This window comes from Monodelphis domestica, chromosome 3 (genome assembly GCF_027887165.1).
Source record: "Monodelphis domestica isolate mMonDom1 chromosome 3, mMonDom1.pri, whole genome shotgun sequence".
In the NCBI taxonomy this organism is placed as follows: domain Eukaryota; kingdom Metazoa; phylum Chordata; class Mammalia; order Didelphimorphia; family Didelphidae; genus Monodelphis; species Monodelphis domestica.
This window is the reverse complement of record NC_077229.1, coordinates 311,663,117-311,686,417: the sequence shown is the minus strand read 5'-3', so window position 1 is coordinate 311,686,417 and position 23,301 is coordinate 311,663,117. Positions and strand designations below refer to the sequence as shown.

The following is a 23,301-nucleotide window of genomic DNA, read 5'->3' as shown; positions in this document are numbered from 1 at the left end:
TGAAAAAAAAAAAAGGAGAGAGACAGGTTTAATGGACATTAAGAAAAAAGTCTCTGGAGAAAGAAGAGAATGAAGTAGCTCTTTGTTCTCCTGCAGAAGAGAAACATATTGAGATTGGCTCTCATACCACTTGTACTCTGTAGACTTAAGAGTCACACAGTGGGGAGAAAAGGGGAATAAGAATTTACTGATCACCAACTATGTGTGCCAGACATTGTACTTGGTTCTTTTCAAATATTACCTCATTCAGAGTGACTAAAGAACAAGAGGCTTCTGAATTAAAGTAGTCACCATTAAATTCCAAAATATGCTTCTGAGCATACTGGATATATTCATACATTCATAAATATTCATAATTTTAGGGGGACTTTTTATTTATTTATTTATTTTTTAAAACCCTTACCTTCTGTCTTGGAGTCAATACTGTGTATTGGCTCCAAGGCAGAAGAGTAGTAAGGGTTAGGCAATGAGGGTCAAGTGACTTGCCCAGGGTCACACAGCTGGGAAGTGTCTGAGGCCAGATTTGAACCTAGGACCTCCCATCTCTAGGCCTGGCTCTCAATCCACTTAGGGGGACTTTTTAAAAGTGAGTAAACCATTATAAAAAGATTCTTCTTATTTAATCTTAGTTGATTATTTAAAAGAGATCTCTTGGTTACCCCATCGAAGAATAAGTCATAAATGAGTGTCATTGTTTCTGACCTACAAGTAAATGACCCTCTAGAGATAATAAACAGACTGGAGAGCAAGGGGTTCTGAACCTGGAGACCACAGATCCCTAAGAGTCCATGGAGAGATTTCAATGAATGTGATAGGAAAGTATTACGTCTTAATTTCACTAACCTCTAACTTAAGTTTAAGCATTTCTTTCAATTCTGAATATAGTTAACAAACATTATTCTGAGAAGGCTTCACCAGACTGTCAAAGGGGTCAATAAAACAAGAAAGGTTCAGAATCTTTGCTCTAGAAAGTGTCCTGTTTATTCAGCCCCATTCTAGAGTCAGTCACTACAGAGTCTCTGCTTACCTTCATCTCAGTGATATAATATAAAATTCTAAAACCTGTCTTTGGGAGTTTACAGATGATAGTCCTGCTGTACCTTTAGTCACAGATCATAGATTTAGACCCTCAAGGAACTCAGAATCAATTAGTCCAACTTTGTCATTGTACAGATGAGAAAACAGAGACCCAGAAATGTTAAGTGATTTGCCCAGTGCTCTATTAAACCTGATTTTGTTGAGTATGAATCCAGCATTCTTCCTCCAGTCACAGGGAAGAGATGAAATGAGAATCTGGAGTTTATAGATCAAATGAACAGATTGCATAGTGACACCCAACCACACCATTATATTTTATTCTACTAAGTGTTTTTAATGCATATTATTAACATTTATCTATGCTGCAATCTAAATATGGTTTGTTGTTTCTCACAACTACCCTATAAAGGTGGTTCCCAAGACTATCCCCAATTTTGAAATGGGAAAAACGAGGCACCAAGGTGATTATCCCTTAGGGACTGGTTTAGAAAATATTCCCATTGCATTTTTTAAAAAATCAATAAAAACAAAACATAGTCAGCAAATTGGGAAAGAATAAAATAATTTTGGAGAATGGATTTGAAATTCAAAATGATCTTGAAAACATGAAAAAGTTGTAAAAACAGTATGAAAGTCATTACATGCATAATAATAATAATAACTGATATTTACATTGGGCTTTGAGGATTTTTAGGTGCTTTATACATATCTCATTTGATCCCCACAGCAACCAGTTAAAATAGACATTATTATCCCTGTTTTATAGAGGAAGAAACTGAAACTTAAAAAGGTTAAGTGACTTGCCCAGGATAATATCTAATAAGTATCTGGGGCAAGATTTGAACTTGGGTCTCTTTTATTCCAACACCAAAACTGCATCCATTCCACCATCAGGCTAACTGTGCAAAGCATTCAGTGAGGTAAAAAAAGGTGTAAGTAAAATTTTGAGGTAAATTCAGAAAATAAAGGAGCTAAAAAGTCTCAATTGTAGGGATGAACAGCATAGGCTTATAATTTTTAAAAGTAATGGAGATCTCAGAGGTCATCAGGTACAAACCCTTTACAGAGAAAGAAACTGAGGTGCAGGGTATGAAATGATTTGTCTAAGACCACACAGGAAGTAATGTGGCTAATTTTTCAGGGTTATTATAATTTTTCATTTACTTTCTAAATAATATTATATTAATTTTCCCAATGACAATTTGAATGTCATAGTTGGCTAACTAGAGTCAGACTCTGTCATAAAATGTCATGTTATGCTTAACATCAAACTACATCTCCCAAGAACGTACTAATGTATTATATCTTTCTTACCATGTAACATGGAAAGTGTGTTAGTATAGATTTCTTTTTCATCAGATTTCAATTTTATAAGGGAGTGATGTTGTCTAGTCAACAAAATAAATAAAAGAAATAATTGAATACTCTCATTCAATGGGGGAAAATTCTATTTCGCATCAGAGGATTTCAATTCTTATCAATTATTTTATTCAATTCTCATTCAATTTAAATCATTCCCTTGGACAAGGCACATATCCTCTCTATGTCTTCACTTCCTCACATGGAAGTAAATAGACAGGGATCTGAGGCTATCATTTGAGCTCTGGATAAAGGATCTTATTATTTCCTTTTAAGAAAAGGATTTAAATCTTAATGGAAAATTTTATAAACTGGACTCAGTGATTCATTAGTCACAGGGAACTTCTAATACACATATAAGGACCAACTATTAAATTCCTCTTAGAGAGTTGTTTGAGGTCCTGAAAAGTTAAGTCACTTGCTTAGAATCATCACAGTTAGGGTCAGTCTGATTTTCCCCTCAGAGGCCATCTCTCTATTCAATATGTGACCCTGCCTCTCTGTGCAAATTAAAAGGCATAACAAAAGTAATAGACTTACCACCACTATATATCGAGGTCTAAACTGAATGGTTCCAAACAGTCCCAAGATGACAACTATTATGTGTAGAAAATTTCCAAGAATTGGAGCCCACTGGAAACCAAGGAAATCAAAGATCTGCCTCTCTAATGCTGAGATCTAGAATAAAACAAATGCCAGACATTAGCATGCAATGCAAATTAAAACCAGGTCATGGCACACATTTCTTTCCTTACCACTTCAGATTTTCAATTGAAATAAATTTTGCTGTGTCAAAGTTCTAGCAAATTCTCTTTAGCTGCCAAAGGATGTCCTCTTCCCTCCCCATAAGAAATTAATGAGACAGTGAAAGCAACCAAGTACCTAGAAGAAGTTGAACCCTTCTGGGCTGTTCTTGAAAGCCTTGTTTGCCTGAGAATTTAGCAGTCTCTCCCATTCAAGGTGCATCAGAAGGGGGTAGCATGTGAACTCTTCAAAATCATTTCACACATTCTGCATAAAATACTCCAACCTCTAGGCAAACTATATTACATGCTGTTCCTCTTTTCAGTCATCACATATTTTTCCTACATCTATTCTCAAGCCAAAGAATATCATACCTTTGTACCATCATACCACAGCCATTTTCTATTGAAATCTTACCTAAATACACCTCTTCCAGCCATCCTTTTGTGATCTCTGGAGTTCTAAATATAGCTTCCTTTCTTCTGATTTTTCATAGCACTTGTCTATTTGATACTTCATGCATTTTTACTAATTGCCCCCATTACTCAAATTCTTTCCTACATCCCATCCAAGTCCTGAATTTCCTAGTTTCTTTCAAGTCTGCTAAAATCTCACTGTTTGCATGAAGTCATTCCCATCTCCCTTCTGTTAATTCCTTCTCTCTGAGATCATTTTTAATTTTAGACATGAACGTGACTCATCTTGAGGCATATATATATATATATATATATATATACACATTGTGTGTATATCTTTATACCTATATCTATATCTATATCCATATAAAAATATAATCACAGAGTATCCTGATCTCTCACTTGATCTATAGGTATTGGGTATTGGGTATATGGGTATTGGACTTAGGATATCATTGTTTTAGGAAACTGCCAGTAAATAATGTCTACTAATAGATGTCAGTAAAGAGTTGCCTAGAAGATGGAGTTCAGTGATTTACCTAGGGTCACTCAGCCAATATGGGTAAGAGGTGAGCTTTGAATCCAGTTATTTCTGGCTTCCTCAGCAGATCTTTCCACTATCTCATCAATCTCATTTTCCTATTATCCTTCCCCTTTAGATTAGGAGCTCCTCCAGGCTAGAAACTTTTTGCATTTCCTTGTATCCCTATCAAATGGTTTAGTATCTGGGCACTGAGCAGACACTTGCTAAATGTTTGTTTACTTATCCCAATCTATTTTATGTGTGTGTGTGTGTGTTTGTGTGTGTGTGTGTGTGTGTGTGTGTGTGTGTGTGTGTGTGTGTGTATGCTTACTTCATCTCTTTTAGACTACCCAACTGCAGGCAAAATAAGCTCTGCCATTGATTCACACCAATTTTGCTAGATTCTGATCTGAATGACTACCAACACATGCATACACACACTTACACATGCATACAAACACACTTACATGTATACATAAATTTCTTGTGGGGAAAGACTGTCCCCTCTCCCCCTTTTGAGTCACCAGAGGCTAGCATAGTGACTAATGTATATTTAATAAATGCTTGTTAAATGAATTATGGGAATTTCCAGGTAGCATTATTCTCATTCCAAACCAGTACACACTATATAGAAGGTATCAGGAAAAAACAAAAACAAAAAACAAAATCTAGAAAAACAAAACAACAAATATCAACCAAAAACGTCTGCCTATTCATATAAAACCATTCCTCTCCCAACCATGCATGCTGTAATGACCTTCAAGGTAAAGTACCAGGATGCTGCTATTATTTTATTTTCTCGTCTCCCCTTTCTCCATACTAACCATCTCTTGCTGGAACAGAGGATTCAGAATAAATATTGGCTCACCTTTATGATATACAATAGCAATTTCCTTATTTCCTAATGCTCCTATACATCCTCAATAGAATTTCTTGGTTTGTGTGTCTATTTGTTTCTTTGTTTCTTGCTTTCTCTCTTTATTATTTTCTTGTAAGCCTTCCCCAAACCCTCTAAATTCCTTCTTAGTTATTTCTTATTTATCTTTATTTTATTATTTTAATTTGATTTGTATATGTGTTTGCAAGTTCTCCGCTTCTTTTGCATCTTTTTGTATCCCCAGAGTTTAGCACAGTGCCTGGCACAGATTGGATACTTAATAAAGGTTTACTAGCTGATTGCTGATTGATTATAGGATTACAGTAACAATCTAATGAGAGAGAGTTATTAAAGCATGTTTCCAACTCGAAGATGTCATGTGAATATAAATAGTTGTTGTGGTTAGTCCTGTCTTATTTCATTCATTTTGTTCTATGAAGTTCAATGGCTAGAAACAGTCCCAGGACAAGTTATTTCCTACTATTCTTATTCCTTTATGTTACATGTTCTATTGACTATCACGGTGGTTAATAAAATGACTTTCTGTGCTTTAATTAAAGTATAAGGATATAAGTGAATATTCTATAGGCTTACTAAAAGCAGCCTTGGTAAAATTTCAGTAGTAGTACAACAAAAGGAGTGACATGTTCCTCATCCCATTCCCACGTAATTTTGATCTCCTCTGCCAAGATTCCTTAAAATGAAAGCTTTTCAGACCATATAGCTTAGATATTGTGAGTTGTTATTATTTTGAAATCTATTTAAAACATAGTTTTTAAGTTTTTGTCAAAATTATTATAGCCAGATGTTTGTGGGCAACAGATTCCATTGTAATAATGATCCAATTTCAATAATTTATGGTTTGAATTCTCCAGAATATTTTGAGGTCTTTATTTGTAGTATGGGAATTTGCCATCTGTCAGTTCACAAAAGAAAGCAAGCTTATAAAAACATAATTCCAGTCACCAAGTCATGAAGAATTAAATTGTTTGGTTTTCAGTAGATGCTATATTTCTACAGTCTGCAGTGATTAGTTGCATGTTCTCTTACCATTTCACTGCATTTTCTACCCTAATGACTGAATCCAGGCTCCTTAAGGATAACTCTTTGTAATTTCTGATGCTATAATGGTTTTGTAGTTTCTGGTTCTGAAATGCCATCATAAACTGCTCCATTTCCACAAATCAGTTTGCTAAATTTACTCAGTCTCATTTGTTTGTTATTTCTTTGTCTACTAAAATCTATGCAGATTTCATTCATGGCAAATCCTTTAATCTTAGTCACTTCTGAATCTTAGTCATTTTATAGCCCCCTTCTGGAGAGAACCCACTTTTGGTTACATTAAACAAATCCAGTGTTATGTACCTCTTAACAGATTTTACTATTGCTTGGGTAAAGGGACTTCTGTTTATACACAAAGTATTTCTGTAGCTTTCAGATGTGTGTGTCATAAGTTCTAAGAATGTTTATCCATCTTCTTCCTCATTTTTTTGGTATTGAAGTGTTCATCTCTCTGAACCTGCCTCAGTTCAATGCGTCTCGTGTTATGCTACTATTGTACAAGTTTTCTAAGAGTATTTTATGCATCCATTAAAGTCCATTTTGCAATTTTGAAAGTGTACATTCAGGCTGTTATTGTGTCCATGTTAAATGCTTAAAATGTATTTTTTCCCATTCAGCTTTGATTTCTAAAGGCTAGTAATTCTCTTAACATATTGAAGAACAGCCCACTCCAGATATCTTGCTTACCTTGAGGAAATGAAGGCATTTAAAGTTATCTCTTTCATCTAATTGGTGAGTTTGACCTCTGGATTCAAGTTCAAAGCTTTCAATCTTTACCTCTCCTTAGCATGAATTAATCATTTTCCATTTATTTAGTTCAAAAACATTTTGATATCATTGGAAAAAGTTGCACAGGATGAATAAATTGCTGGATTTGCTTTTTGGTGTAGCCACATGGCTTGATGTCATTTCTATGCACCATGTCATTAATGCAGTATCTTGGTTAGACTCAATTTGGAAGTCATGATTAGGATGTATGCAAATAAATGGTGGTGTATGCAAGGCTAGTTAGAACCAAAATGGGATCAAATGGTCTCCCTTAAAAATGCTCCATCTTATTGAATGGTTCCTGACATTCTGTTGGTGGTATGTTTAAGGTGAAGCAGTCAAGTGGTGTAGTGTTTAGAGTACTGAGCTTGGAATCAGGAAGACATGAGTTCAATTCCTTTCTCAAACATTTATCAGCTATGTGAACTTGGGCAAGTCATTTCATCTTTCTTTGCCTTTGTTTCATCAACTGTAAAATAGGCATGATAATATTACCTGATACCAACAATGCTATTGTTGTGAATAACAAATGAGATAATATCCATGAAGTTCTTAACATTATTCTTATCACATAGTAAGGGGAATGCAAATATAAATATTATTATTATTTAAAAATTTCCATGTAAAAACCTAGTATCCTCACAATACTTGGCTTTATTTTATATATTTGCAGTATGTAAAAGATAATTTTAATGATAGCAATTTCATAGAGCCTTAGGGTCTCCAAAGTGTTTTCTTTACATGTTGTATCACTGTTGATAAGTTATAAGAATGGAATTGACTCAAAAGTTTGTCAATAATCAACAAAGGCAAAAGATATGTTACCATGTTTTTGTCTGTTCATTAAAAAATGATTGACTCAATACTTTGATATATAAATAATCAATCTATCATTAATTTTATCAAAGTATAATATAATATAGATAAATAACATAAACAAACATAAATAAATAAAATAAATCCACATAAAACTTCAACATTTGTCTACATCACTAAAAAATGTCCTGAAAGAAGAAATATTAAGAAATAATCCACTTAAATTAACCATAGATGAAATAAAATACCTAGTAGTATATCTTCCAAAACAATTCCAGACACTATATGAACATAATTAGAAATACTTTTTATATAAATTAAGATTTAAATAATTGGAGAAATATTTAGTTTTGGGGTGGATAGAGCCAATATAATTTAAATGACAATCCTATCTAATCTAATAATCTACTTGTTCAATGCCATCCCAATTAAATTACAGAAAATTATTTTATTAAACTGGAAAATATTAACATCAAAGGAAATAATGAAAAATGTTAAGAAAGGAGGTCTGGTAATACTTTCATGCTATATTGTCAAGCAATAATTATTTAAATTATCTTTTCCTGCTTTAGAAATAGAAAGGTAACTCAGTGGTAATGAATAGACATGCAACAAATAGTTATAAAAGGTTATAGTAACCTTGTGTTTGACAAAGGTAAATTATAAGTTTTTGGAATGAGATCATTATTTTGTAAACGTTGGGGAAACTGAAAGGAAATTTGATCAAAATTAGATATAAACCAATATTTTATGTAATTTACTAAGATAAAATCAGAAGGAATAAATGACCCAGAAATAAAGGTATTATAGAAAGATATTATGAACAAATTTGAAGAACAGAAAACACATCACCTATTGGATTTGTGAACAGGAGAAGAATTTGTGAATAAATAAGAGATAAAAAGCACTGTGAAATATAAAATGGATAATTTTTAAATTCTTAAAATTGAATGGGTTTTATAAAACTAGAAATAATGTAGCAAAGAGGGAGGGAGAGGAAAAATTAATGAAAAAATTATTGGATATAGTTAATATGATAATTTGTTTCTCTTGGATAATTAAATTTATTATAATTTATTACATGTTTATAACAATATATAGTGTGCTATATATTTTTTTAAATGGCAATTCAAAAAAATGACTGAATTGATAATGAGTTGCACTTACTAGGTGTTTTTGGAGCATTTTTTTACTCTTTATTCTGTGAACATTTTTTAAATAAAGTGCATGAATACAAAATTCATCTCTTTTTGGAGGAGTTGTTGAGATACTCATTCTTTGATAATAGATATGTAATGGCTTCTGTTTAAAAAGATTGGATATACCTTATGGCTAGAAGATGCTAAAATACTAGTAATTCATGCAATGCCAAGAAATATTTTAGCTAACACTTATGGCTTTCATCTGGACCCACCACTTTCTAGTTTTGTAGAATAGCTGTCAAGCCTCTCTTCATGGACTTGTTCTGTCATTTTTTATATTTTTGCATGTGCAATATTTTTGCTCTCATTTCATTCGATTTGTGTTTTTTGTTATGTTCAACTTCTTATAATCAGAAGGACAATTTGAAAGTTTACATGTCCTCCTTCAAGAGTTTTATTTTGCTCAGTATTTCTTTTCTTTACAAGTGACTTAGTAGGCAGTAGATGGAGTGCTCTATCTGGAGTCAGGAAGATTTAAATTTAAACCTGGTCTCTGACCCTTTGAGGGTCTTGTTTGACCCTGAGAAAGTAATTTAACTTTTGCCTGCTTCAGTTTCCTCGTTTATAAAATGAGAATTATAAAAGTTCATAAGTCCCAAGGTTGTTATGAGAATAAAATATGTGTAAGGCACTCTGCAAATCTTAAAGCACAATATAGATATTAGTGGAAATTAATATTATTATCAATAATTTTTGTAATAAAGTTTTTAAAAATTAATATTGAATTGTTTGTTTCTTTGTGCTGCTTTGATCCCTTCTACAGTCAAAACCTTTATAGTTTATATTCAGTTTCTGATGAAAAGGATCTACATTTTCTGATACATTTATTTTCCAGATTGATTTCTCTTTTTTAAATGATCTTTAACTGGGTAATATGGCATTCAAGTTTTTTCCTGTATGCACAGGCTAGATATTATTAATTTCCTGTGCCTTTCTATAGAACTATAAAAATTATTTATTTTTTATTTTATACTTAATATCCTCCACCACCACCAAAAAAATTTAACTAGACAAATGCCTAAAAAAAGATTATATGCAAAACCACAAACTTCACATTGTTTACAATTTGTTTAAAATATATAAATTATATATGAATGCTAATATAAACCTTCTCGGTTTTTGAATTCTTTTTGGATTAGTTTTATTTGGATACTTTTTCCTCTTAATTTTGTGGCTATTATTTTTTAACATAATCATGATATGTAGTATTTGTATTCTCTTTTCTTATCTTTTCATCTCTTCAGATATTTCCCTTATTTTCTTTATATTTTGAATATTTGTCATTTTAAAACATAATACAACCCATTACATTCAAATATCACAATCTATTCAGTCATTTCTCCCATTCATTGCATTTGAATTATTTCCAATAATTTTGTCACAACAAAGCTTCCATTAATATTTTCTTACATATGTAACTTTTTACCCTATCAATAATTCACTTACAACCTAAACTGAGTAATGGGATCTCTAGATCAATGAGCATGAATATTTTTCATCTCTTAATGTATATTTCCATTTCATTTTCTAACAAAAAAATCACAGCTACCCCAGAGATGTAATATTAGGCCTATTTCTCAATATTCCTATCACTATTTAATCTTAATACTTTAACCCATCACATTCTCAGTTAACACATATTACCAGAATCATATTTCTAGGACCAAATTCTTTCCAAAAACAAGTCTTTCCAGCTTGTTCATACCCAGTGAAATTTTTGTTCCAGTGCTACAGCCCCTCAGGGATACAGAATTACTTCTATAATATGTATTAAAGTAAGGCTTTTGCAGAATATTTATGCTCTCTAAGCCCTTGTTGTTCCATCAGAAACTATATTTGGATTATGTGTATTCTCAGGCTTAGATCTATTACTAACCTTGTGCAGGTGTATGTGGGCTCTCCAAATATCTACCTTATTTAGCTTATCTAAGGTTCTATTCATTTTCTTGACTTCTTTCATATTTACTTTTTGGTTAGATTTATCTACTTCTGAGAGGGGAAAATTAAAATCCACTGCTATTATTATTTCATTATCTATATTCATCTGTATCTCATTTTGTTTTTCCTTTAAAACTCTGTGTGCTACAAAACTTGGTTCATACAGGTTTAATAATATTGTCCATAGTAATCCCCATAATAATAAATTTACTCTTGTCATCCCTTCCAATTATGTCCATTTTAGCACCAATTCTATCAGAGACCATGATTGCTACCTCTGCTTTCTCTGGATCAGCTGAGGCATAGTATATTCTGCTCCAATCTCTCACCTTCACTCCATGTTTGTCTCTTGTTTTCAGTGCATTTCTTATAAACAGCACATTGTCAGGATCTGGTATTTGGTCCTTTTGGTTAACCATTTTCTTCACATGTGTGAATTCATCCCAATATACTTAATGTCATAGTTAGTAGTTTTGCAATTCCATCTATTCCATTCCTTCTCACTGTCCTCCTCAACCTTTCTTTCTACTGTAACTCTCCTCTGATTTCTAATTCCTTATGCCAATGCCCCTCTTCTTCATATCCCTTCCCCCAAATCCTCCCTTATCTTCTCTCTTTGCCCTCTTACTTCTAAATTGGCCCAGCTATCCAAAGGTCTCTCCCTTATCTCTTCCCCCCTTGTCTTTTAATTCTTATTCTATACACCTTGCACAAAATCCTTGCCTCATCCCCCAACTGTGCCTTCCTACTTCTTGATTTCCTTACCCTTTCATGGAACACTCCCCACCTCTGGATATGCACTCTCCTTTAGTTATCTCACCCTTCCTTCCCTTTTCTTCCCTTGTCCTCCTTCCTCTGAACTCATCCTTCTTTCTCTTATTATCTCAGTCCCCCAAGGGGACTTCCAGTCCCTCTCTTATTTCTATTGCCCTTTCCTCCTGTTTCTTTGTATGTTAAGAAAACTTTTACCCTTTTAATTGTTTATGTTGTTCTTTCTTTATTTCAGGTATGATAGTATTTTCAGCACTACAACCCTTCCTCCCCTTCTCCATGGCAGTTCCTCCACTCATGATCATCATTTTGGTTCATTCTATGATATTCCCTAATCCTCAAGTTTTCCATCTATATCTATCTCTTCAAAATACCCAGGAAATGATGACATTCGCAGGAGCCATAGATAATATTTTCCTTTGCCAGAATCAAACAATTTGACCTTTTGGGTTGCTTATGATTAGTCTTTCATTACCTTTGTATTTTTCTTATACATCAAAATTTTTGTTGAGTTCTGTATTTTTCTCCCCAGGAATAGTTGAAACTCCTTTAGATTATTAAATATCATTTTTTCTTTTATAATTATACCCTTTGCGGGCTATGTTATTCTTGGTTATAAGCCCAGTTCTTTTGCTCTGTGAAATGCTGTGTTCCACATCCTGCATTCTTTTAGTGTTGCAGCTGCTCAGTCTTGTGTTACTCTGACTATACCTCCACAATATTTAAATTACCTTTTTCCTGTTACTTGTAGTATTTTCTCCTTAACCTGGGGGCTGTGGAACTTAGCAGTGATGTTGCTGTGTATTTTCATTTTTGGGTCTCTTTGAGATGGTGATTGGTGGATTTTTAAAATTTCTATTTTACCTCTAGAATTTCTGGGCAGTTTTCTTTGATGATTGCTTAGAGTATTTCATCTTTTTTGATTGTAACTTCCTGCTAGTTCAACTTTCTACTTAATTTTGATAACTCCATCAAAAACTGCTCCCTGTGGAGTGGAGGTTGATACCTGCCCTCAGTGGTGTTCCTTGACTGCTCACTTTTCTTTTTAGGATTCTTACTGTATCAGCCCCATGCTGTTGTGTATATATCCTGAAATGTTTTTAGTCTTTCTGTCAAGTACTATGTGAGAATATACTCCTTCGAAATGATTATAGCAAAACACAGCTTCCATATTACTCTGTTTTGTTATGTTAGATCTGCTTGTTGGATTCTTGGCATCAATCTTAACAAGGAAATTTCAAAATTTCAGTAGCTGTGTATCAATAATCTTTTGAAAATCACTTAAGACTTTTATTATCTGTTATTTTTAGGTATATTTTATAGAATGTGTATTAAGTAAACATCTTCAAAGATCTCAGGATGTTAAACTTTTTTCCTATTAAAATTTTAGTGGTTGATTAATTTCACCTCTTTTGTCAAGTTTAGTTTAGAGGTAAAGTTTACCCCCATTCTTTTTATTTAATCATTACTTCATGCTGATACATTATTGAATGACTTGAGTATGAGGGTAACACCTTCAAAATATTTTATGAAGTCTCTGACAATGATTGGTTAGATCTGCTTACAAAGCTATTATGAAATAGGATTGATTCAAAACAGAAGTACCCATAGCTTTATCCCATTTCATGCATATACAGAATAAATATTCCTGCTTAATTGTTTACTACCATTGGCAATGAAACATTTCCAGGAGATAGAAGAATAGGTATTTCTGATTTTTTCCCCTCTTGACCTTTACCTTCTTTTTAAAATAAATTTTGTTAATACTTTCTGTTTTGATATCACTTACATTCCCTAAAGCGTTTCTCCCTCTTTTTCAATCAGAGTACTATCCTCCCTTTTCCCCCTTTCCTCTTTTAAAAAATAGTTTATGTTACAACATGAAAATAAAGAGTTTCATGTTAGCATCCATGCCAAGTTGACTACCATGTCAGTTTTAAGAAAGATTAGCCTTTAACCCTATGCTACCCTATCTATTTAATAGATTTATTGGAGCAATTTCATCATACTATGTGCCAGGCACTATCCTAAACAATGGATAATCCAAGATTTCAAGGTTTCTTCCAGGTCTTCACCACTATGGAAGCTAGATGTCTCAGGGAACACAAAGTCCATACTATATATGTCCCTCACTTGTTGTTTACTTTGCCATTGCCACATCTTCCCCATGATGTGGACAATAGATTTGAGTTTGAGGAAAACCATTATTATTACTATTAAGTATTACTATTACTTTTTATTCCTGTTTCTATTATCATCTCTTTCTCAGTAGCAGCTTATATTTGTTCACTAAACATTTATAATCTTCTTGATTAATAAGCATTTTCACAGAAAGGAGTATTAGCTGTTTTGGCATCCATAGTAGCCACAGATTTGTAATGCTGCTAACTCCCAAAGTTACCTGTTAGCTATAATTTGAGACGTGTACAATCTGAGGCATTTCAACTTTTATATCCAATGCCATTTACTCCAACACTCTCTTTCCTACTGAGAACTTGCTTTCAGGATGGTGTCCCATGGAACAAAAAAGATTAAATGCTTGAAGGCATCCTCATCTTGGCCTTATTAATTTTTCTGGTGCCTCATGTTCATTAAGTAATTCTGTTCTCTCCCATGTACATGATTGGAAGATAGACCACAATGATCCAAATGATGACAAAATGATGACAGGAATCTAAGTGAGGGTAAAGTGTTCCTTTTTCATTTCTTTTTATTCAGTGGTTTTAATTAGTTTTCTGATATTGAGGACTTAACATGGAAACATTTATGAAGTTGGCCTCTCACTATCACATTATTATTTATATACAAACAGGAACAGCATGTTCTGAGAACCAGAACCTTGAAGAGCAACTGCAAGCAACACACTGTGAAAAGTGGGCAGATTTAAGAGCTGCGGTGCATCACAATAACATTTAGACTGAACTTTTCAAATGAAGGGTAAAAACTCAATTTTCTTTCTGTCAAGAAATGCATGACTACCATTTAATTTTAGAAGGGAATGAGAAAACTCACATAACAGAAGAGATATTAGATTGATAACATGGATTTTGAAATGTGTATTTTTCAGAAGGAATCATAGATTTAGAGCTAGAAGGCATCTTAGGTATCATCTAATCCAACCACTCATTTTTTAGGTAAAGAAACTGAGTTTCATAGAGAAGAGACTTTGAGCTCTACATGTAGCCAGGGAATTGGGCACCCACTTCCTAGTCTCTGACTTCAAGTCAGGACTTCTTCAATGTTCCAGGGGCCATCCTCAAACCTTTCCCATCTTCAATTGCTACCTTCTGCCTCCTATCCAGAATCTCTTAGTCAATACTTCCACCTTTGATGCCTCTGTTGCCTGTGATGGTTTCCTATATGGTACATCACTACAGGCCATGAAATTGAATCTTGAGGAAGAACACTGATCAAGCTAATCTTTGCCTCCCTCAATAGTTTTCTCTCCAGCTATAGATATTCTGCCTGGATTTATTCCTCAATGTTTAGAATATTCCCACCTCCTCATACAACAATTTTGAACCCATGACTGTTGCTGTACAAGCACAGTTCCCCACCCCTCACCATCAACTTCTTTTAATTGTTTAATTTGCATTTCTCCAATTATTAAGGATGTAGAGCATTTTTATAGAATTGTTCATAACTTTAAAAACTGACTGTTCTTATATTTGATATTTATATATTGGGGAATGGCTCCCAGAGAAGCTTCTTAAGGAGGTAAGAGATGCTAAATTATGAGAAAGAAAATGACAAATCCACAAGGTAATCTGATCACAGCTCCAGCACTAGAACAGACCTCTTGGTTTTGAAGTCAATTGTTCTTATTTTACTGATGAGGAAAATAAATCTGAGAGAAATGAAGTGATTTGTAAAAGTAGATGGATCTAGATTGAACTACAGACTTATTATCTTGTTGTTGTCAACACTCACATCATTTTATCAGGTAGTTAATGTTATTTAACCTTTCTTCTTCTCTGTCGAGGGATCACATCTCAGATTTCTATAATTCAAGACTCACTAATGAGAAACCAAAAATTTCAGAGAAACAATGGATCTTTTTACTAAAACTACTTTGTTTTTTAGTAGTTTCAGTTGGGTATGTCTCTTTGTGACCCCATTTGAGGTTTTCTTGGCAAAGGTACAGAGTGGCTTGCCATGTCCTTCTCCACCTCATTTTAAAGATGAAGAAATTGAGGGTTAAGTGATCTGACTTGGGTCACACAGCTAGTAATTGTCTGAGGCTAGATTTGAATCCAGGAACACTCATCTTCCTGGTTCTGGGTCTGGCACTATTCACTTTAACCACCCAAGTACCCTCTATAACTTTGCTAAAGCCAAACCATCTATAAATGCCTTTGATTTTATACTTCCTTCTCTTTTATGTCCTTAGTCCACTAATAATCCCTTTTCATGTACACATGGCCAATCTCTCCATTTTTATTGTGTTCTTTCTCTCAACCTAGAAACATGCTTTCCTTAAGACAAGAACAACAACAATAAAAACTTCATTTAATTCTGGCATCATCTCCCACTCTATGTTCACTGTCTTTATAGCCCCCTAATTCGACTCCTTGCAATCTGGCTTTTGTCCATAGCATTCTACTGAAATTGCTCTTTGTAATTTTTTTTTAGCAAGTTCAGTGGTCTCCTCTGTACTAATTATCTTTTATTGATTTGTGGCATTTGAAAATGTAGATGATCCTTCCTGAACTTCTTTTCCCTTGTTTTTTGTTAGGTCTTTTATCTATTTGATTAATTCCTTTCCTTAATTCTGATATTTCTATTATAGGCACTACCCTTCCAGTCTCAGAACATCAGCTGGCCTCCTGAACAAGACCCTTTCCGATGCCTCTGGTTTTTAATATATCAGCCCCCACATTACTATATGTATGTGTGTGTGTGTATGTATATATATATATATATATATATATATATACAGATAAATTTATACATATATGAATTTTCCCAAATAGAATGGAAGCTTTTTAAGGTCAAAAACTGGTTTTGTTTATGTATCCCTAATACAGAGCACAATGTCTGGCACATAACAGAAACTAAATAAATTCTTGATGAACTGAATTGAAGTTTTTAGCCTTAACTTCTTTTTCTCATTTTTCCTTTTCCAAACCCAAACATTCCCTCAGTTACCAAGTCTTGTCATCACTACTTGTATAATAGTTCTCATGTCTCACTTTTCTTCTCCAAGCCCCCTGTAATTCTGTCCCACATCTTTTCTTTGCCTCTCATCTTCTTCATCACTCTAAGAACAAACTAACTGTTTGCACTGCCTCCAAGCATTCTCTAATCCACTCCATCATTCTCAGTGATATCCAAATCATCTTCCTAAAAATTCTGCTAGGATACCATCACTTCTCATTGACTGGCATTGGCAGCTCCTTTCTCTGACATTTAAAGCCCACTACGATCTGGATTTAGATTACCTGTCAGTACTATCTCATGCCACTTTCCTTAATGTGGTCTATGTTATTGTTATCCTTTTCTCCTCTGCCTCCCTAGTTCTCATCTCACTCTACCATTTCCATTGTCTTTGCATAATTCTCCCTCAGACCTGGAATGAATTCATCTTCTTCTTCACCCAACTCCATTCATTTCTGTCTCTGGGAATTTATCTCTTCTTTCATGGATCAATTAAGATGGGATCTCCTCCAGGAAGTCTTTCCTCCATAGCCCCAATCAGGCAAAAGTGATCTTTCCCTCTTCAAATTTCTCATAACACTTTCCCTAGATTTTTCCTAGGCTTCTCTCTGTCTGCCTTTCTTTCTTCCTCTCTCTCTCCCTCTGTCTCTATCTCTCTGTGTTTGTCTCTCTAGTCTCTTCCCACTCCTCCCCTCTTTCTCTCTTAAGGATATGTGTTTTACATCAAATCTGTGATTTTATCTATTTCATCTAGACAGTTTGTGGTAGAGGTGGGATTTAGATCCAAGCCTTCCTTGACCAGCTTTCTATCTACTATACCATGTTACCTACATCTCATATTACTACTATAATTACAACTATGACTAAAACTCTAATTATTACTACTACCACCACCACAGCAACTAGCTAGCATTTCTATAGTACTTTAAGGTTGGCAAAGCACTTTGCAAATATCATCTCAATTGAACCTTACAATCATCCAGTAAGATAGGTGCTATTTCATTCCTATTTTACCAATAAAGAAATTGAGGTAGAGGGAAGTTATGTCTTCTGCAAGATCACACAGCTACTAAATGTTCAAGAGTGGATTTGAACTCAGGTCTTACTCCAAGTTCAATGCTCTATCCACTGCATACTAAATGGTTTTTTTTTCATTTATATTGATAATTCCATCACAAAAGGACCCTCAATATACAAGTATCTCTTCCACCTTTGTGTAACTCTCCCCATTGCATTTTGATATTTTGTGGGTTGTTATAAGACATTAAATGGAAATTTAGGGGGTGGGTTTCAGAAGCCACAGATGACACAGAAAAAATTTAGAAACTCAGAAACACATAAAATATATAGTTTTTATATATTTTATCTTTTAATGCCACACATATACACAATTTCCTTTTTTAAAGTCAAAACAAATAAAAAGTCAAAGTTTGCAAAAAGAACACAAAAGCCAACAGATGACACACCCAAAGGCTAGAAATAACTTTAAAAGTTTAGTAACTCATAATTACTATAAACACCCCAAAAAAGAAATGGGAAAAATTCAGATTTGTCTGGTACAAAGGGAAAGCCAAAACATTTCATGAGGATTATCCAGATTGAAGGGCAATTGAGCCCCTAATGCCTGTGATGTGGAAGGGATATTTGTATATATTTTTGTATTCTCATTTCTAGCAGAGTTCCTTATATTTATTCAGGGTTTAATGAATTTTTAAAAGCAAGTAAATATTTCTTAACATTGCCCATGGAGAAATGAATGTAAGTTATATGACCAAGTAAGCTTCTAGGAAAAAATACAGCATTAGGCAGGGTGCTGTGATACTTTTTTGAGGGACTCTTTATGTTTGTTCAGAGTGGTGCTGGTGGCTCACTGACCAGGAGAATCAGCAAATAGAGACACTCAGGAGGTCATATGGAAGATCTCTGTTCCTGTGGTGTCCATACAGACATAACTCATCAGGCTCTATGTTACTTGGGCATCTGGATCAAAGGAGACCAAAAATGGAACATGTATCACATTCAACCTAGCACTGTGTAGGTCATTCTTGGCAATTGGATTGAATTTCTCTTCCCTGTAGAAAAGATGATGGGATGGGGGGGCTGTATGCAGTGATGAGATACCCACAGTTTCTCTAATTTGGAACTAAATTAGCATCAAGCTGGATTGCCTTTATACCTTTCTCTGAGTCCCAAGAGGACATCTAGAAAGAGACTAATAGAGAAAAGAGGGGAAAAGGTGCTAAGTGTAGCTTTGGGCACTTCCTTGGAAGTGTTGTAATACAGAATGGGCTTCTGTCCACAGCAAAATCTGATAAGTGAATGCTCTTCTCTAAGACTCCTTTATTCTCCTTTATACTTTCTGCCCTCTGGTGAGAGGCACAACCCACAAAAATACCTCCACTAGAGAATCAAATCCAGAACACCAACAGAGACAGGAGAATATTTTAATAAAGTTTAGAGGACAAAACAAAACCAAGACCTTTTGGTGGCATAGAGGAATGCTTTCTCTACTTGTAAGCCTAACATTGAATTAGCTTTCCTAGTGATATGATTGACATTACTTTTTGAGACCCCTTCTCTTATTTTCCCCATATAATTTGGTTCTACATACTTTATAAAGTTGTGAGTATTATTAATACTTTCACTAATAAACTGTGTGATCTTAGATAATTTTTCTAAAACATCTTCCTTTGCCTTTCCTTCCTTAACTATATAAGGGAGCTGCTCTAATGGTCTACAATTCTATTCTTTTGGAAAACTAATAAATCATGTTGGCTATGTAAACAACAAGGTTCATTCAACAATTTGGAAGACAAGCAAATGACTTTTTGACAAATCTGTTTTCACATGATATAAGGAATAGTAAGTAATGATGATAAAGACTCTGGTTGAAAGATCACTTTCCATTGAGAATTGACACAACTTTATACATGAAAAAATCTAAGAAAAATGGATATAATGGCAGATGTATCAATTTATGTATGAATTTAATCAATGTATGTAGGGATTTAAAAGTCTTGTGGTATTTCTTTGGTATATCTATTTTCATTTTCAACTGGAAGAAGAAGAATAAAATTGTTGGAATCAGGTATGCTATTTCTTAAATTTCTATTCAGTGTTTCTCATAAGCCAATTTTTTTCAAAGAAATACAAGTCTCAAAAAATGATAATGATAACAAATTGTAGTTCTACATTGTTTACATTTTTAAATGGCATTAGTATTTCTATTTTGCTTAATTATAAAAAAAACTCTTTTATTCTAAGTCTAATATTATCCCCATTTGACAGATATGGAAAATCCAATGATTGAATCATTTCCCCTTCCCCAGGCCAGGACCTGAAAAACCATTTTTGGAGATACTGACACTGATGTTTCCTCTCCTGCTGCTACTGTGATCAACTCATTGAAGAGGAGCCAAAAATTCCCCTCAGACCTCCCCATGCTTAAGTCAATTTTGTTAAAAGGAATCTTACTTTCTAATAATTTGACAGTTGCCATTATTTCATAATTTTAATATTGATTATCTAGAATAGGATGCTGACTCAAGGAAAACCTGGATTTAATTTAATTTTTTATGGTGAAATTTGCAAAGCTCTTCCAGTATATAGCTAAGAACAAAAACCAATAATAATGATAATAAGTGGAAGAAGAGGTAGCCTCTAGACTATCATGTACCCAAATTACAATATTATAAAGAAAACTTTGTCATCTGCCTAGAGAAGATTGCTTTATGCCAATAGAAAAATGAATCATTCACTTATGCTACACTTTGTGCTTTTAAAGAATCAGTAATAATACTTTGTTATCTATTGCTATTTCATGTAAAAAGTGCTTTCTAAATATTAACTAAATTTGGAATGATATGATCTCTATTCTGAAAAAAAAAACCTATTGAAAGAAAGCCTCTTCTTAGCTGATCACTTTAAAGTATAGAACACATTTGATAGAAGACATAGGAAGCAAATCTATATTGAGGCATGAATGACATTCTAGTTTGGAGATTTATTGATTTATTTTTTCTATTAGTGTTTAAACAGTAATTTCATAGTTTAGTATCATATTTAAGAATCTAAAACAATAATACATTTCCCTAAATATCATATATTATCTCAGACTAGGGAAACTGGCTTGGGAGTTCTTCTCTTTTAATTTAAATAAAGCTATAGTCAGCTCTTAGTTTTCAATAAATGGCTTAGCCACATTGGAGATTACTCCTAAGATCCAGTTTGGATCACCCTTTCACACAATGGGTCATAGGGCCAGAGATTTTGAATGGGAAGAAATTTTAAAAGTCATCTTAAAGGGTGTCAGACTCCTGGCCCCTAGACTGCTGGTTCTATGGCCTGTACCAGATTAAAATGTAATTGGAAAGTATTTAATAAATAAATTTAAAAACATAAAGCAACATAGGTAATGATAATTTTCTCGTTTTTCAAGTCAATATGAGGCATCAAGTATCTCTCTATTTGAGTCTGATACCACTGAGATTCGATTCTAATTCTCTCATTTTGTAGAGCAGGGAATTGACATTCAGAGAGTTTAAGTGACTTGCTTAAAACAACACTCTAAGTGCCAGAGGTAAGGTATGAAGCTAGGTCTTCTGACTTCAGATCATAGATTTTCCACTATACCATGCTACCCCTGAGCCATCTGTCATCTCCCTGCCTGTTGTCGTGGCTAAAGAGAATATATATGCATTTTATTCTTGACCCAAGTCAAATAGTATTAGGAAGGTAATGATAACACAAAGTGGCAAGAGGAACTACATCAAAGATTTTACTACAAATAGTTTTTATATTAACCACTCTGGAATTTTTTTAATTGTTTTTTCTTCCCATTTCTTTACAGATGAAGAATCACAGTGAGGCTCCTGCAATGTTATACTCTACCTTGACTTTAAAGCTAAAGGAGTTTTTGTTTTTTTTTTTTCTTATTAGCAGTCTCTTAATTAAGTACATGTCAAAGCACAATTCCATTGGCTGTGCCCTATCTTAAGATTCTTCTTCTTAGAAAACTACCTTTTACTAGTGGGTGTTTTCTCAAAGAAGAGATTTTATGTATCTTCTAGGGGATTTATAACTGTACTGAAGCCATCATCACAGTCTTATTGCACAATATGTTGTAAATGATAGTGTATGTGTTTGTTGAGGGGTGGTGAATGTGAAGTACTGGCATTTCTCCCTTCTTACTAAGCCAATAATACTCTGGATAGGATCTCACAAAAGTGGGCTGAAGGGAGAATCTGTTAATATTTGCTCAAGGATGCTCCTTGATCTTCAAACAGGGGAATTTCATCATGCAATTCAGCCTCCAAGTACATTGCCTTTGCCAGCAGATTATACCACAGCCTAACTACTCCAGCTGTACCAAGCAGACCTTATAAAAATGCAGTTACAGTCCGTGAATAGCTCAAGCCAGGAACAAGGCAACTATTTTAGCAAAAACCCACAGTGCCAATTTGTTACAGAACAGTGATTGAAGATTGAATTTCAACCCTCCAGTGAAGTCATAACTGATCCAAGAACACTAAAGTTGAGCCCCATGACTGGTTGACCTATACAATCTCACAAACAGCTGGATTGAACAAGCCTACAGTTGAATTTAAGACTCCCATGGTTGTTTGACTTAAATGCCAACACAGCATAAGAAGACAGAAGAGATGGGCTATGGCCTGAAAGGTCCTTTAAAGGTCTCTTCTATTTTGCATTTACAGGAAAGACCACCTACAAGAATTTCTGTGAAAAGAGGAAAATCCTATATGACATGTATTTCCATGCACATGCTTCTGTTGTTGATCCTATTAGATGTGTTTTGTTTTAAACATTTCTAATCACATCCCTCTATCCCACTATATTTTCTCTGCAGAGGAAGTCAACTCATTTGAAAGTTTGAAATAGTAAATCTTTGATTCATTCAGTCAATATTTCAATGGTACTAAAGTTGAATTGGCTACCAAAGAAGAATTGTTTTGTATGGTAGAATCAAGGGAGGAGCCAATACACTCTCAAATCCTTGTTCTGTTGTTCCATTGATGTCTGACACTTTTTGACCCTATTTGGGATTTTCTTGGCAAAGTTAATGGATTAATTTGCCATTTTCTTCTCCAGTTCATTTTACAAAAGAGAAAACTGAGGCAAATAGGGGTAAATTCTTGTAAATCATTCCTCTCACCATTACTGCTATGTGGCCAAGGGAATGTTGCTTAACCTTTCAGTGATTCAGTTTATAGCATCTTCCTTATTGGGTTGTTTTGAGGGCTTTAATAAAATAATGGATTGGAAAACATCAGTTTTTATTGGTGCACAGCTCCCGTCAGCTCCACTGTGCTCAGTCCTTTTCTTTGGCAAGGTTAATGAATCCAGGCTTCAACACTATGTAGAAACCTTCAGATACTCAACATCAGGTCCTCTGAACTGCACATAAATTTAGCAACCACAGCACTTCTTTCTGTAATGAAGCACTCCATTCATATTGTTTCTAATTATTGGAAATTTTTCTAAGTATCTGACAACTGTGATTTTCTGAATTAAGTCAAGTTTTAATAAAAATCCCTTCAAAGGTTTTCCTGTTTATCAAGCAGAAATTTCAGTCTCTTCTAATAAGTAGAATGTGAATTTATAAAATTGGAC

The 23,301-nt window shown here is 34.0% G+C and overlaps 1 protein-coding gene across 1 annotated transcript in view; it reads right to left on the bottom strand.

Moving 5' to 3' along the window:
• The window catches only part of NKAIN3 (sodium/potassium transporting ATPase interacting 3), an 868,360-nt gene that overhangs the window by 408,568 nt on the left and 436,491 nt on the right, over window positions 1-23,301 (bottom strand). The window contains exon 2 of the mRNA XM_007487063.3: window positions 2,938-3,075. Within this exon, the coding sequence (XP_007487125.2) occupies window positions 2,938-3,075 (138 nt within the window). The remainder of the gene's footprint in view (window positions 1-2,937; window positions 3,076-23,301) is intronic.